The 17,225-nt window shown below is 35.4% G+C and overlaps 3 protein-coding genes and 1 long non-coding RNA gene across 9 annotated transcripts in view; 2 read left to right on the forward strand and 2 right to left on the reverse strand.

Annotated features, from left to right (window-relative positions):
• The window catches only part of LOC137237973 (modifier of mdg4-like), a 222,395-nt gene extending 211,202 nt beyond the window's left edge, over positions 1-11,193 (forward strand). Inside the window, exons 5-7 of one of the 5 annotated variants that reach the window (XM_067762450.1) lie at positions 7,050-7,319; positions 8,341-8,501; positions 10,002-10,022. In XM_067762450.1, the coding sequence (XP_067618551.1) occupies positions 7,050-7,319; positions 8,341-8,501; positions 10,002-10,007 (437 nt within the window). In that variant the 3' untranslated portion in view covers positions 10,008-10,022. Of the gene's footprint in view, positions 1-7,049; positions 7,320-8,340; positions 8,632-10,001; positions 10,383-10,551 lie in introns of those variants that run through there. The other 4 variants (XM_067762446.1, XM_067762448.1, XM_067762447.1 and 1 more) reach the window with 4 other exon arrangements.
• On the forward strand, positions 5,736-6,879 carry LOC137237984 (uncharacterized). The gene is made up of 2 exons (XR_010949075.1): positions 5,736-5,992; positions 6,124-6,879. It is a non-coding gene; the product is annotated as an uncharacterized lncRNA (long non-coding RNA).
• Positions 11,194-13,391: 2,198 nt separating the features above from the next.
• On the reverse strand, positions 13,392-15,818 carry pre-mod(mdg4)-Z. Of its 2 annotated transcripts, XM_067762464.1 has the most exons (3): positions 15,696-15,818; positions 15,423-15,635; positions 13,392-15,354 (listed from the first exon to the last, which is right to left on the reverse strand). In XM_067762464.1, exons 1-3 carry the CDS (start codon positions 15,772-15,774, stop codon positions 15,221-15,223), a joined length of 426 nt encoding a protein of 141 aa, XP_067618565.1. In that variant the 5' UTR covers positions 15,775-15,818; the 3' UTR covers positions 13,392-15,220. The 2 variants fall into 2 exon arrangements, with proteins under 2 accessions (XP_067618565.1, XP_067618566.1); XM_067762465.1 differs by lacking the exon at positions 15,696-15,818 and having other exon boundaries at positions 15,423-15,639.
• pre-mod(mdg4)-T lies at positions 15,770-16,581 on the reverse strand. Its single transcript, XM_067762468.1, has one exon. It carries the CDS (start codon positions 16,325-16,327, stop codon positions 15,920-15,922), a length of 408 nt encoding a protein of 135 aa, XP_067618569.1. The 5' UTR covers positions 16,328-16,581; the 3' UTR covers positions 15,770-15,919.
• Positions 16,582-17,225: the final 644 nt, after the last annotated feature.

Here is a 17,225-nt window from a genome sequence, read left to right on the forward strand (position 1 = left end):
TCGTTAATTTCATGTGAATCAATCCTTATATTCGAATTTCGAATATGCTATTGTGAACATCACTAATGTTTTGTTTACAAATTTTTGCAGAAAAAATTGCTGTTGTGTAGTCAAACATTTTTATTTTTGCGTTAAATATTAAAATTGTAATGATTAGTGCTTACTTGCGCCTTTGTTTAATTGAAGAAGAAACTAATACCAGTCAGCAATTGGCTGAACGAGTGTCCAGGAGGATATTACGCGACAAGTGTAATCCCCTTGAATTACCCAATGCAAGGTAAACATGCAAATAATTATACTCGTAAACAAAATAAATAATCGCGTTTTAACTATTTATACATAGCTTTCGCCAATTGTATAGAATAAATAAGCCGGCGTTCAAATATTTGTTAGGTGTATTGCACAGTGGTCTGTCAGTGGCACGTAAACGTTTTGCAATAGACACAGTCGTAAAGCTTTCAGCTGCTCTAAGATTTTTTGGTGAAGGGGCATACCAAAAAGGAGTAGGGAGGCAAGTGGATGTTGGCTTATCGCAGTCAAGTTTTAGCCGCGTCTTGTCTGAAGTATTGAATGTTTTTGAGGAGTGCCTTTGCAATCAGTGGATAAAATGGCCTACTAAAGACGAAATGCGTGAAATTTCTTTGAATTTTCATCAGCAATTTAATATCCCATGCATTATTGGCTGCATAGATGGCACACACGTTAGAATTATAGGCCCTAGGAATAATAAACACTTATATTATAACAGAAAGGGTTACTATAGTATGAATGTTTTGCTGGTAGATTGGTAAAATTTGTGTATGCTTTTACGCATGTTAATAATTTTATCTGCAGGTATGTGATAACAAAATGGCAATAAGATACGTCGATGCTACACACGCTGGAGCCTGCCATGACTCATTAATTTGGAATAAAAAATTGAGGGTTTTAATGGAGCAGGATTACTTGCTAGGCACTAGAAATGTTTGGCTGCTGGGTAAAATTTTAATGAAATCTGTAAGTCCCAAAATCAAATTTTGTTCATAGGCGACGCTGGATATCCACTGGAGCCTTGGTTGCTAACACCCCACAGATCAGCGGAAGAGGGATCCACAGAAAGCAAATTTAATGAGGTTCATGCACGTGGACGTAACATTGTGGAAAGGACCAATGGCGTCTTAAAAAATAGATGGAGGTGTGTACTAGGAGCCAGGGAGCTACATTATTAATCTAAGAAAGCAGCTCAAATTACTAATGTCTGTTGCGCGTTGCACAATATATGCTTAAAGTATCGGTGCGATGACACACCTTTTATTTCAAATAGAGCTTCTCAACCGGAAATTTCTGAACACGTGCAGTTTGAAGAGTCTGAATCGCATTCATCATACCTCAATGAGGCTAAGCGTATAAGAGCAAATACAGGCAATTGCCTTATGTAAATTTATGACAATATTCAATTTTTCTGAGCCGTTCAATTTTTTAATTGTGGCGTTTTGTTTCCTTTAGTAAACTGTTTTGAATATTTTGAAAGTTTTGGAGGCCTTGGTTTAATTCCTTTAAGTGGCCTTCTATTTAAGTATAGTGATGACTCTGGATTTCCAAGCCCTTTCTGGCGTTGTCATTCATTTCTTTTTGAACATCTAGTTCAATGTTTAATAGCTCCGAAGGGTTAATATTTTTGCCAGTTTGCTGGCTGGTTTTTTGTGCAGGCACTTTCCCTTTGCGTGTCACCGGCAGTTTCGGTGCTATTTTCGTCCAAGCTATTGTCCATGCAACTAAGTTCCACTTCAGAGTCCTCACTAGAGCTGTTGTCTTCATCACTACTGTTATTTTCACGTTGCCTATCAGTTCATTTCGTTGCATTCAAACCAAAAGGCTTGCCATCTTCGACACCTTCCGCAGCTGCTACTGACACAGTTATATCCAAAATTGACTGTTCTAATACAGAAAAAACATGTTGCTTGCAAGGTCCTCCACCGGTCTTTTTCCTATTTTTGGTATTTTCGACAGCCTTGTTTCGTACGTATCGTTTTTGATCAATCCAAACCTGTAAGCAATGGCTATATAAATTATGGCACATTCCATAGCCACATTGCATTGATAGTCACCTTTTTCCATTCGGAGATTGATTTTCATGGTGGGCCCATGCTATTGAGGGAATTGTTCAATTTCTTCCAAAAAGCCAGCACTTTATCTTTATTTTTTTTTTTTGGAAGCCCTTTCCTATTTCAGGATTTTCGGCCATAGTGCTTACCAAGAAAGTCAACTGAGTTTTGTTTATAGACCTAATGTGATATAAAATAATTCTTAACTAAGTTTAATAAGCAATAAACAATCCTTACATTTTATCGAGTGTTGTTCCCCACTTTCAGTTTTGCGAACAAATTCTATACATTCACGTGGAAAAAAATTTGTTGACGGTTAGGGTAATTTTTCGAAAATGGGAAATTTTTCAAATGTGAAGTTCACAATGAGAACAGAACAAATGTGGGAATTTTTCTATTGGGAATTGCATTCACGCGAAGTTTACAATAAGGCTGATTAATATAGATTTCTGAAATCTAGTTAATAGATTAAATGTGAACAGCCAGTTAAGCAAACATGTTAAAATATGTAAATAATACAACATAACAGTCGTCTACAAAAATGTTTGAAAAACACTATTGAGCAAATGATTTAAGTAATCGAACAGCGATTGAACAGGTGATCGAGGCTGTTAACTATTGTGAACGTTTTTATCAAAGATTCGCCAATGTATGTGTTTCTCAATGCCCGCACTGCTTCCCTAAAATTAGTTATTTGGTGCATTTGCAATTTACCCGTGTTCAACTTGAGATGGAAGCAGCGTTCCATTAGGCGGAGGTGCTGCATTTTCTTGTTCTGTGATCTAAGGATACTTTTCTTCCCATGACCCCTGTCCTGCAGAAGCAAGTTTTCCTGAGTAAACAGCAGTTTTATATTATTTGTATAAACAAACAACAATTAGTTGTCAAATGAACTCGCACAGTTTTGACAGTTTTTTCCTAAATTGTTGCAGTGCTGGAAAGTTCCAGTGGAATATTAGTTTAGGTACCTAAAATTTAGGTCAACACGCACCCAGCCTTAATCGCTTCAACCATTTCTACCCAACCTTTTATGGTGAGGAATACTTTTTTTTTGCTTTGTTAATATACCTTTCACGCACTTTTATTAACTAAAATACCATTTTCTAACTAATTACAGAAATTTGCATACAAAAAGATCTAAACAAACATCTTGTTCTTCCTTTTTTCAAGCGTACGTACGCTCAGTGACCAACATCACTGCAAAAATTGTTGGATTACGTGTTCCATTTTCTTCATGTTGGAGTACTCTAACAATACTCCTTTGCAATGCGTTTACGGACCACCATCAGCCGATCATTGCTCCGTTTTTTAACGACCGTGATCACGACACGATGACGATCGAACAGAGTTGCCAAAAGTTTGCAACGCAAATAACTGATAAAAAAATTTTACCATGTCAACTCTGATAAAATGTAATCGCGCACTGGTTTTATGTATACATACTATAGTATGTATGGAGAATATTAGTTTCTTTATTCACGCAAATGCTAAATAACATAAGAATATTCGTAGTATAAAATATAAAAGTTGTATTGCCCCTCTTCATTTACTCTCATTTTAAATTCAATTCACTTCGATAATTCTTTCCGACACAATTCCTCTTTATTACTTTGGCATATGATCCTCTCATGGTGCGGAGTACTACAGTGAAAGTACTTTGGAAAGTACTCTCACGTATGTACTCTATGGAATACTCACAAACAAAGCGAGAGTGGGATGACCTACTCCTCTCCTAGGACATCGCAATGTTAATTGGAGCACATTTTTTGCATGAATACAGATTAGTTTTGGAACACTCCTCTCCTAAAGGAGTATTCCTTACACTATTTTTGGAGTACTCGCGTTTTTTGAAGGGATTGCTGTACACTTAGCAACATGAAGCATCAAGCTTTGTCGCTTTCATGCAAATTATGCCTGTGTGCAGCTCTCCATTCAAGTACATGTGTTCGACATCAAAGCGTACAGATTTCGCCTGCAGCGTCTAATACGCGTCTATGACGCTTAGCCTCGAGTGCATCTTGCCCAAATCAGACATTAGGGGGACTCATGTAACCGTATAAATGCCTTATAAAGTGTGTAAACGTATACATTTATCTAGTGCGTAAACGAACTGTCAAATTTTGTATGAAAAATCATTTACACAATTTGTATAAATTTACGCGCACATTTCATTGTGTAAACGCGGTAAACTCAAAGGAATGCAACCTTGCAGACATTACAGCAGGCATTTTCATCAGAAATCTCCAACATCAGCAAGTCTATTACAAGAATAACTTAGTAAAGACGTTTTAGTTTTGATTTTTCACTTAATCCTAGCATTTTTTAATTTGTTAACAATCAAAAAATTTTTGTTTGGCAATAATACATCTGATAAACAATCAAGTTTATCAAGAGTATTTCTAGGTGCGTTCATATAACAGCGTGTGTAAATGGATATAATTTTACACCTTATAAGTTTATATGCTTTCATGAGTCCCCCTATTGTGGATAAAGCAGGTGTGCTAACTTCTGCATAGACGTCAAAATTACAAATAGAATGGATAACCTGATTTTTATTTGTCTATCGCCTTCTTATTCTGTATCTCTTTTTATCACCCGCTGAAGAGGGTTGGCCCTATGCGCCGCCATATTGCACACCTTGTCAAAACGTTGCGAAAAAGTAGCGATATTGAACATCCTGTCAGGCAATTGACAGATAAGATATCGCACTTGTTTTATCCAAAAAGAAATCAGATGGTGGGCCTTATTACATCTGTCGATCTTCATTGGCTATCGAAAAGCGAATATAACGGGATTAGGCCTATATTCCTCGTGGTCCAATGAAACGTGAACCATATGGATCACATTGTTGTTGCATTTGCATGCTAAAGGTAAGGCTACATTAGGCTGCACTACGCAGCACTGTACTGCACTACAAAATATTCTTTGCATGTATTCTTATGAGGCAATTCACACCTAGCGTCAGCAGCACTGCGCGACCCGGCACAGCGCGGCAAATTTGACCAACTACCACGACCTTTTTCTTTTCCTTTCCTCTTCTTCGCACAAAAATGAAATAATTAGTTTCAAAAATTGTGTCGTCCATTTTGCAAACAAAAATTAACACAAACTTTTGCCGCAATGTGTCGCTCGATTGCCGCTTAATGTGAATTGCCAAAATATGTCGCTCTGTGAGGCGCCGCTGCCGCTACGTGTCGCGCAGCGTAATGTGCGCGTACCTTAAATCCATATCCGTATCTGGATCATGTACCATTGGAACACGAGGATTGTGTATGTATATACAGCGGAACCAAAGAGTATATATTTGTCAAGAGGATGTCCAAATATTTTGTAACAAACATCAACCACTTAAAGCTGGAGTCATTGGTGCCGTTTGTCGTATCGCTGTAGTCGTATCCGTAACGTAATCAGCTGTTTATCGTCACGACGGTACCAAAACCCAATTGGTTGGTTACGACCTTAGTGGCACCAATAATCGATTGCATTGATTCTCATAAGGTTGGTCGAATCAGCTGTTAAAAGGTTACCGATACGGTTACCGATAAAGCACCAATGTCTCCAGCTTAAAGTGCCGCTGGATTTGTACTTAGCTTAATACGCATCTTTTGACGCAATGGGGACCTATAGTTTTACACAGAAATGTATCGAGTATCGATCGAGGGACTTCATCCCTGATTTGTGTCGACAACAGTTTTTGTTGCCGCTGCTCGTTATATATTTTGTGGTGTTTATTTTAAACAAATTTTGTGCGGAATCTACAACGCTCATCGTTATAATAAAATAACTTACAAGGGATTATGTCGAAAGAGCTACGCTTTTGAACCAATTTTATTTTTACTACGACACTAATTTTCGGAGTAAAGGAATATATGTACTACATACAGCTAAAACAATTTATTTACTGTGGGGTAAGTAGATGTAACTCAAGCTCTGTATACTTTAAATTTTTGAAATTTGTGTTTTTAATTCATTTTTATTATTAGCGCCCGCAGCACATGTGTTTGTTTTAATCAAACAAAAATTTTGCTTATATTTTCAGGTTACTTGCTTTTGAAGGGCAATTTTATATTTTAGCACGATGCGCTAGAATTTAACGAAGAGCTCTGATTAAAACTATATATCAAGTATTCTCGATTAGTATAAAATATATATATAGCAAGTAAACTATATTTAGCAAAAAACAACTCTACATCCATGTCACTTTGTTGAGAATAAGTGTCTGCTGATCAACAACAACATCCTCATGCTAAATATGGCTAATAAGACTGAAAAAGAAAACCAAGTAACTGAGGCACTTACTTTCTCTGCTGATACAACTGAATCAACAAACATTGAGGACAATGTTTTGAAAAAGGAAGCATCCCATATGCCAAATAACTTGAATGATTCCGAGGAAAATTTAGAAACTGAATCTTTTCAAAGGCCTATGTCACATTTAGATGAAGTTTCTATGTGTGACGAAGCTGCATCCGAATACTCTGAAACAGATTCTATCTTTGAACCCAGTGAACCTCACTTAATCACACAAAATGATTTCTATGAGTTAATACGTGATTTGGATCTGAATGAAGCACAAGCGGAAATATTAGCTTCACGTGTGCACGATCGCAATTTTTTGTCAATCAATTAATACATACATAAATAATAGTAACTATTTATAAATTCATTAAATTTTATATACTTTTCACAATATACTCATTTATGGGCATGCAAAAATACATCATCTTATTTACGAATTGTAATAAGAGTTGAATAGAAATTGACCTTGGTAATAAATCCAAAAATTAATGATGTCTCCAGGTCCTTATTCTGCTTTTATTTCTCTAACCTTTAAGAAAATTTTATTTATTGATTATTTCGTAACAATTCAATCACCTTGAATAAAGTGCCTGAACTGACGCGAAATATCCTATAAACTATATTTATTACAACAGATATTTGAATAACTCTCTTATCGTTTTATAGATAAACAAAAAATAGACGCCAGTTGCAATACGAAGAATATCAAATTACCAACAAATAAAGCAAAAGATGCGAAAATTCCTTTACATGCTGGTAGCAAAGTTTACGTATCAAAATATGATTTGGCTAAAATCTTTATACCGAACGCTTGCATTTATACATCACGTTTGAGTGAGCTTGTTTTTGGTTTGGATACGCTGGAAAGGATTGCTTGTTCTAATGCAAAACAACGATTGCTGTTGCTTGATGAGAATCTACTGAATTCTATTATAAGTAAATTTGTGTACAATTTTACTCTGGGCAGTTAAATAATCTTAAAAGCTTTTCGATTGTAATGATTATCTTGCTTAAAGCGATTTTCATTTTTAACTATGATTTGAATGAATTTTTAATTATGTTTTCAAAATATTTTTTTTTTTTTTGCTTTACAATTACCACACATGTCCCCAGCTGAAACATTAGACAACGAAACATAGATATAAATAAAGCACTCTGTACAAACGCCGATAAGCAGAGGCAAATAAATACAAGAGAAGTTTGAAATATGCTATAATTAAGATCAACAAGTAATGAGAACACCTGTGAGAATTCATCAAAAGGAATAGTAATAGTAACACAAAATATAAAACACTTCCCAAAAGTGTCCTAATAGCATCTGCTACAAGTGAAAAAACATGTTTGCCGCCCTGGGAAACAGATACAAATAAAATATACAAAATTTTGGCTAAGGACAAACCATCTCATGAATATAGGTCTTTTTGTTTTAATTTAATTTTTACACGTTGAGATTTATATTCTGCATCGAGAGACTTTCCTCAAGCCATCTTTACATTAAAAACTTGATATTGTTGTTGTAGCAGTACTTCGACCCATCCAATATGTAAAACACTCACAAATTGTCATCAACCTCCTCTAACGGGAGAGATAAGGGGTATACCGGGGTTGATTCTGTATAAGTAAGAGTTTAACCTATTACAGTATCCAGATGTGACGCGCTTCCCCCTGGGGAGCTTGCTATCCTCAACTGCGAGTTTGGGATATAAGTCTTGAGAACAAACTTGATAATTTGAATCGTCAGGACTTCAACATGCGACTAACTTACGCTTGTAATTTTTGCGTTATAGCCATTACATTTGAAAAAATTTATTACAATGATAATACATTATGATAATCATTACAATTAAAAAAATTTCTTACAATTCGTAAACAGAATTTAACAGCTCAACTTTTATCTAACTGCTTTTAGTTAACAAGCATAAATACAATTTTTCGTTTTTTTTTTCCTGAAAAATAGCGCACGTAGTACAAGTATTTTCGATGAGAGGTGAATGCATCGATGACAATACAGTGCTTTCGTTTATACAGCATAAAATCAGAAATATGGCAAATGCTGCAGCAGCAAATTTGAGCCGGCAAATTTGTAAAACGACAACGCCATTTGTACACGACTCTCAGGTCAACCATTGATAAGTTTAATATATATTTACGATAAAAGTTACATTAATAAAATACTTGTTTATTAGCAGTTATACATTGTGAACTAAAAATAAAACTTGTAAAATTAATAAAAGTGACAGTGAATGTATATCTATTTTATTATAATGAACCATATGCATACAATTGTTTTCAATAACGATAACTTCAAAAATACTTTTAATTAACAATGATAGCTTTTGAAAAACGCGTTTACATTTGAATGCATGTGGTTAAACAAGTAGTTTGTGTTATTTTTAAAAGCTTAAGATCAAGCTAAAAACTTTGTTATTTATAAAAATATTTGTAATAAAATTGCAAATACTAGAAATATAAATAACAAAATCAAACGAACAATATATTAATGTGATATAAAAAATTAGAACGAATAAAATTTAAATTAGTTTTTTTATAATGGAAGCTAAATACAAAACAATTAAGTTAAAGGGAAAAAAGTTGAGAAAATAAATAAAAAAAAAATAAAGCAAAAAAAAAAAACTATGGAATGACAGTGCTACTTGAAGAATAATTTAGGATTAGGGGGCAGTCCCCCCTATTGCGAGCGTTGATCGCAGTAACTTGTCTTCCGCTGAGCCACTACCTTTATAATGAAAAAAAAAAATATGTTATGTACAACGAAATATTGAAAAAAAATATCAAAATCTCTTTCGTATAAGAAAACTCTTTATAATGGTCCAAAGGTTTGCCAATTAATTTGCATAGTAACACAATTAAATGGAAAAGATGGAATTGACAAATAGTTGATTCTATTCCGATCGACATTCGCAATAGAAGGAATTTGAAAAATATTTAGCTATAAAAAAAATTTAAGAAAAGCTGCGTCTTGTCTGCGGGGAGCTTTTGCACTGTTATTCCGTTTTTTTTTTCTTTATTTCTGTTTTTAATGTTCATTATAAAGTTCGAAAGATTGACCACTTCGAAAAAATATAAAATTAATAAAAGGAAATTAAAAATTTTAAATAAAAATGAATTTAAAAATAAAAGTAAGAGAACTGAACATAAAAATTGATAAACAAAAAATCAATTTTGTTGGAAAAAAATATTTCATTTATTTGTTAAGTGAGCGGGAAAACATTCAGCAGATCAGTTTAACTCTCAAGAGAAAATGCTTTGAGGAGATCTACAAGGTTTAGTCCCAGCAGGTTGTTTAAATATATGCAAAAATATTTAATAATTTCGTATATTAAAAAAAAATGTATCCTTGCAATTTGAAAGCTTAAGCCTGCAATTGATTGTCACTCTATGATTCGCGCTCCCGCCGAAAACATTTATGGATACGGTTAGAGCATTTAAAATATTAAAAAATATTTAAAATACGTGCGTATATAAATAATAGAAAAAAAAATTGTAAGATGAATGCTCTAAAGCTCAGAAAGTAAACAAAAAAATTTAAAAACTCACCATTAAACAACCAAATATAAAATATTGCTAACAACAAAAACAAATTTGCTTTACTTACAGATTTGAGATTTCTGTTGGAGGATAAAAATACAACATATTTGCAATATTCAACAACGCAACGTGGACGTGTTATGCTTATCTACAATGGCTATCGTTATGTAGAGAATCGTCAAAGTCATAAAAATATATTTTGGCGCTGTTCGCGTTATGTTAAGTATGGTTGTCGGGCCACAGTTGTAACATCGAAGCTACACGATGATGTATCGGCTATACGAGTCACCGGCGCACCACATACACACGAACAAGAAATAAAAACAGACAACCTTGTAGAATTAACACCGGATTTCATTGATGAACCTAAAGAAAGCTTCTTACGAATGGTGACATTGTTGAATGATCTTAAATAAGAATAAAGAACATGCAATATTGTATCTAAACATACAGGCTAATTTCTTTTAGTTGAATTTAGTAAACAAAAAAAAAATAATTATAAAAAGAAACAAATAAAATGTAGGGTTTAGTTTGTTACTTTACTTTTTACGCTTATACTTTTTGAAAACTACATTAACTAATTCTCTGCCGTTTTTCATTTTCATTTAAATATTTGCAGCTAAAAGGACAACGGCATTGCCAAAAATCTTGGATGGCAAATACTATAACAACGTTCAACCAAATCGTAATACTATCGGTGGCATACAAGCTACATGTACCACGTGTTTGGGCACCATATCCGGCACCACCAAGTCTACAGGCAATTTTCTTAGTCATATAAAACGTCGTCACAAGCAAATATTAAAAGCGTGTCAGTGGTATTGTCAAACAAAAGTTCCACCGGCAAAGTTTACTGGCATATCAACAAGCGGTAGCATCGCTGATGCTACTTGTGGTGTGAGTCATAAACAATTGTCCGTATATCCATACAATGAAAATGCAAAGCAATTTCCTAAAAAAGAATTGCATAGTCATCATCATGACCAGTTCCATGCATCAATACCACCACCTGTACAACCGCTGCCGCCGCCACCACCACATAATCGTAACATTCACGAACAATATGTAACAGCCGCATCTACTATATGGCCAACATCTTTGGCCGAAGCTTCAACAAATTGTATTAACGCGTCAACAGGTGGCATGCTTTATAGAAAAACAAAGGGTGACCAGGGGAGCGACCAACCGAATGGCCGTTTAATAAATAAAAAATAAAAGTAAATGGCAGCGTTCCGAAAACATAAAAAAACCAAAAGTTTCATAATAAACTTATTCGGTGTCAATGGTAAGAATGCAAGTTTATTTTAAGCTTTTGTATCGTAAATGAAGTAGGGCAATTAGCACGTTTCAGAAGTAGAATTTAGTAACTTTTAGATATATATAAAAATCAAATTCTGTGTGTGCTCGCTATGGAAACGTATTTCCCACACTTCAAGCATCACCAAATTTTGGCTATAGGTTCCTTCGATCAACACGAAGGTTTCAGGCTAAAAATAATTTCGATATATAAAAGGGGTGTGGCACTTCCCATTCAAATGTAATCTTTGTTACTGCATAACTCTGAAGGTATACAAGTCATAACATTAAAATTCAGTAAGGAGTTATATGAGGTCAATCCCTAACACCACCAAGAAAATGTGGAATTAGGAAAAAGGGGGCGTGGCACCTGCCATACAAATGGAATATTCATACTGCATATCTCTGGATGTAATAATGGTAGGATAATGAAAACTGGTAAGGAGCTATATGACGTTAAGTCATAACACGCCCTTGGGAAAAAAGGGGCGTGACCGCTTCCCTACAAATGGGATTTTTCAGAACTATAGCTGCCGTACAAACTTAGGTTATTTTAACACCTAAAGTTTGACTGCATTGTTGAGTTTGGATGTTATTCCTTTTGGATGTTTAGTAATCTGCCGCCGTTAAAAAAATTTGTTAGCTTCAGTCTATCTATATCTACATATATATATATTTATAAAAATCAAATTATGTGTGTGTGTTCCCTATGGAAACGTATTTCCCACACTTCAATCATCACCAAATTTCGGCTTTAGGTTCCTTCAATCAAGACGAAGGTTTTTCATATTTCAGAATTAAGAATTTTAAATTTAATTTTTTTTGCTAGCTCCCAAAAATGATCATGTTAACAAAATCAACGATCGCATTCAAAAGCAAATTCCTGGTACCATTCAATTTTAAGCACTTACAATTTCATGTACGCCTCGCTTTTCCACTTACAATGAACAAAGCACAAGGACAATCGCTTACTGTTGCAGGATTAAATTTAGAGAGTCCATGCTTTTCTCATGGGCCATGACCAGTTATATGTTGCTTGCTCTAGAGTTGGAACGCCAAAAAATTTGTTTATCTTTGCACCGAACGAAAAAACCAAAAATATTGTGTACCCACATGCATTACAATAAGATACAATAATAAAATGTTTTAAACGAAAATTTCACCAAATATGCGTACAAAATTCAACTCAATTTACAGAACAATAAACTAAACAGAAAAATAACGCAACATTCATTCGATATCGGGCGGTACAACGTATGCCGGGTAAAGCTAGTATGTATAACATAAATCTAGTTCTGGGTATACTTTTTCAGTTTGGTCGCCGAACAAACTTCTGCCAATACTTTATGTGAGGTGATTAAACCAGATTTCTCCATGCAACCACCCTATTATTAATTGTATGGGCTATATTTTATTGGCCTTTTTGGCATATAAATACAACTTTTTAAACGCTCCAATTTATAAGGAGCTGTCGTTATTTGCCCATAAGAATACTACAGAAATCCTTACCATATTAATCTAATTGAAATACGTGAATACCGTAAATATAACTGAAATAAATGAAGTCGAGTTGTGGCTCCAGAAACGTTGGGAAATGCATTGTAAGAAAGGGGCAGTGTAACGCCCATTTTTAAAGATATGATTTTTTTCCCAGGAATTTTATAATGGCACAAAATACGATTCGTACAAAACTATTTTTCGCTAAGATTTAACTTATTATTTTTGCCTACGACCCTTTTAAAAATCTTTTATATAAAAGTGGGCGTGGTCTTTAACCGATCTCGTCCATTTTTTCTAGAAATATTTCCTGCTATAGGGAAAATTTGTGTACCCAATTTTATTACCGTTAATTTTTCTTCGAGTTATGGCTCCCGAAACTTAGAAAATTGCTTAGTCATAAAAGGGGCGGTAGGTATGCCTGTGTAAGAGGCGACTAAAATACCAAATAGATTCAAGAGGTTGTGCAGCGCAACCCTTTCAAGGGGTTGCCAGCGCAATATATAGCTTCTCCAAACCCAATTGTCAACCTCACCTATCCGTGGCGAATCATGTTTCATTAACAACCGAGTCTGGGGACCCGGAACTCCTCATGGGTCTAGGGGGTGGGATGGCGGTATGGCCTAGAAGGTCGAATGTGGTCATATCACATCATTCCCGAGATGGTCGGGCTTGGTACCGGATCTGCATCCGGTGAAGAACCATCAACATCGATAACCCTCTCCAAGACCTTCGGGGAGTGTCCTTATCGCTACAACTACAACAAAAACATCGAATCCTTTCCAAACCTTATTATAAACAAGAATAAAGATATGTGGGATATGTCATTCGCCATGGTGATGGTAGCATGCTCCGCCTACCACACCGAAGCTCTTAGGTTCTTCAACTCCCGGGCAAAGTAACATCAAAAATTTGTTCAATTAGAATACAGTTTTTCTAAGCGGGGTAGCAGTGATTTGGCACCAACTCCGAGTGTTTTGCTGCCGTGAAGAGCTTATCAGTAAAATTTCATCTGCCTTGCAGATGCCGTCCGGAGTCGGCATAACACATGTAGGTCCCGTCACTCTAGTTCGTAGGGAAACGTAAAAAGGAGCACGGCACAAGCCGGAATAGAAGCTCGGCCTAAATCTCTTTGGAAGTAAATCGCGCAAAGTATGTATTTCGCATGTCGATACATGTGTGTAGCATACCAAACTAGATCAATATTTATGCTAGAATAAATCCGAAAAATTAGCATCGAATTTCATAACATGCTTCAAGATTTTCAACGCAATTTCAGGCTCGTAATAAAAAAATTTAAAGTCACTAATGCTACCAGGGAGCATACCCACAGCGGGTTAGGGGGTTAGAATATACCCGCGGTAGGTATGGCTGTCGTAAGAGGCGACTAAAATACCGGATTCAAGGGGTTTGTGTAGCGCAGCCCTTTCAGGTTGCCAGCGCAAAACATAGCTTCTCCAAACCCAATTGTCAACCTCGCCTACCAGTGGCGAATCCTGTTTCATTAACAGCCGAGGCTTGGCGACCCTGAACTCCTCATGGATCTAGGAGGTGGGATGGCCTAGAAGGTCGCATGTGGTCATAAGAAATCGTTCCCGAGATGGTCGGGCTTGGTAGCGGAACGTACCGGATCTGCGTCCGGCAAAGGACCATCAACTCAATAACACTCCCCAAGACCTACGGGGAGTGTCCTTATCGCTACAACAACAACAACAAACAGGGACCATAGAAAACAAATCAAATGGTATTGTACAAAATGATGGAAAAGATTGAAAATTTGATGGCATTCTTGTGAAACATTTTAGAATTGATATGGACATTAGTCAGACTGGTTTTCGTACTTCGAATGTCGGACTTTTGAATGAATACGACGTCACCAAATTAAACGATTCAGCATAATAAAATATATACAAATATCTATTCTTGTGTCAAAATAAATGATAGATACAAAACAGATTTAAAAACTCCCGTGAGGGGGTCTGAATATACCCGCGGTAGGTATGCCTGTTGTAAATCGTCCCCGAGATGGTCGGGCTAGCACCTTAATGGTGCTGTGTTACCGGAGCGTACCGGATCTGTATCCGGCAAAGGACCATCACATCGATAACACTCCCCAAAGCCTTCGGGGGGTAACCATATCGGTACAACAACAACAACAGCTTTTAAAACTTATAAAAGTATTGCCTGAATAACAAAACAATTTAAATATTAAGGATTCGCTTTTGCTTTGATTGAGTATGAGTTTGCAAAAACGATATCGTCTTTCTTCTTTTTGTTAAGAAAACTGTCATCTGAACTCTGGTTTGTTTATAGTCTTGAATTTTCATAACTTATTGGTTTATAAAAAAATATGGTTTTCTCTGATGGCTTGCAACAAATAGTTACTGATTATCGAAGTTAGTAAAAATGTGACCACATTAAAACTTCTAGGCCAAACCAGGAACTATTAAAGTAAAATTTAAAATTCTCTTTGTTGAAATGTATAATAAATTGATTTAAACAGGATCTGTTGGCTCGCATTGTAATTTACCAACATTTTGACCTATTGAACTGAATTTTTTGTAAATTAACAAACCAGCATGTCGCGCCACAGCAATACGCTGACCGTCTCCATTATGATTGTGAACATCTTGAAATAAAAAGAAAAACGTAAATCCATTAATTACAAAACTATAAGATAATATAAATGTATCTTACCATTCGTTACGTATAGATCATCACCGATAGTCTTTAATCGACTACGACATTTTTTGGAACGGTTATGTATACATTCCCAATACACCTTGTCAGAGTTTCTACCATAACGCTTTAAATTTGAGCGATATATAAAATCGTTAATCGCTAGCAGCGTACCACCCTTACGGCTGATAATAAATAATTGTGGGCCACAATTTCGCACATGCTGCATAACTGTAAGAACATTTTGTGAAAAGCATATTTATCATAAATTATGCAACAATAATTACATACATAGATACTGCTGTAAAAGTAACAAATATCCTGAATTTAAATTTTTTTTCATGATTATTATTGAAAAAAAAAGAAACATAAATAGTACTACAGTTTTATTCACGACTCTTTTGTTAAAGGCACTATATGATCATTCAATTCACATATTTAATTATTGATAAAAACAGGATTTGTTTTAAGCTAATTTAATTCAATTTCCACATATAATAGTGTTTAATAGAATACTATTTATTTTTGCCTAAAAGCGCTTTCTGTAAGCGTCTTTTAATTTTTTCACGAAAATCATGTGTGTCTGCTACACTTGCTCCATCCTCCGTCTCAATTTGATCTACCGTATATTCTTGTAAATCATTTATTTCCGCAGCAGATTCTGACACTTGTACCTCATACTCATCAATTACAGTTTCTTCATCTATATCATCAGCCGGCTCAAACACTACAGATGTTACACTTTTATCTGTAGCTTGCATGAAATGTATATGATCTCCATCCAAAGGATAAACACGCTTTTGATCACATACAACACGAACCTTGCATTCTTGCATATTTTCCTTAAAACAACATTGGAATATTGAGTATTGTCCACGTCGAAATATAAAACGGAAATGATGGCTTTCATATATGAGCTTCATACCACCTTTTGTTGTTGAAGCGTATATTACTGGTTCGCCGGGTCCATTTTGTAAGGCCAACAAGATTTTGTCAATCAATTTTTTATCATCCTTCTTCGGGAGCTTAGGGCGTGGACCACGTTTGCGTGGTACTTCAAGTTTTGCCTGCTCGTTCTTGGTAGTTGCTTCAATCTGGCTACCACTGGCTTGTGGCTCATTATAAGCTGGAGAAGCATGAAGTAGTCCCCCTGGTGACTGCCCGGAACTTGTCGTTGCTGCAAAAGTACAGACCAGTTTTAGTTTTAAACGTATATATTTTGCTGATAAACAAATAGTACAAAATGGAAATAAAACAACAGAAATCGCAATTGTGAGAAAAATATAAGTTTATTTATTTTAATGAGAAATGGTTGAAAATATGTGCAAAGATGATGTTTGTGCTTGTATCACGCGTCATACGTAATCGAATATTATTGCACATCCTTAAGAAATTTCAACCACTTAGCCGCTGTTTATATACAAATACTTTTGTTGCTCAAACTCGTTACTTACAAGAAAAGCAGACGCGTATCGAGTTTATTATGCTCGGGGACTTGCTTCTACCTATATGACACTACTTTGTTTTGTCGTGGATTCCAAACTGACCTTGTCGGAGCGTCAAATTACAGGAACAATATTGCACAAGAGAAAGCGAGGCCAATATTCCCCAAAAATTAATGATTTTGGCAAGTTATTAGCTGTGTTTTTTTTATAGCTATAGACGTTTACGCTTAAACTTTATATGGACTGCTAAGCGTCAAACGTTAATTACACCTCTGAAATTGCTGTGCATAAAATTTGTCCTACTAAAGCCAGAGTCATTGGTGCCGTATGTCGTATCGCTGTATCCCTAACGTAATCAGCTGTCAATGTCTCCAGC

This window comes from Eurosta solidaginis, chromosome 1, assembly GCF_040869045.1.
Source record: "Eurosta solidaginis isolate ZX-2024a chromosome 1, ASM4086904v1, whole genome shotgun sequence".
Classification (NCBI taxonomy): Eukaryota; Metazoa; Arthropoda; class Insecta; order Diptera; family Tephritidae; genus Eurosta; species Eurosta solidaginis.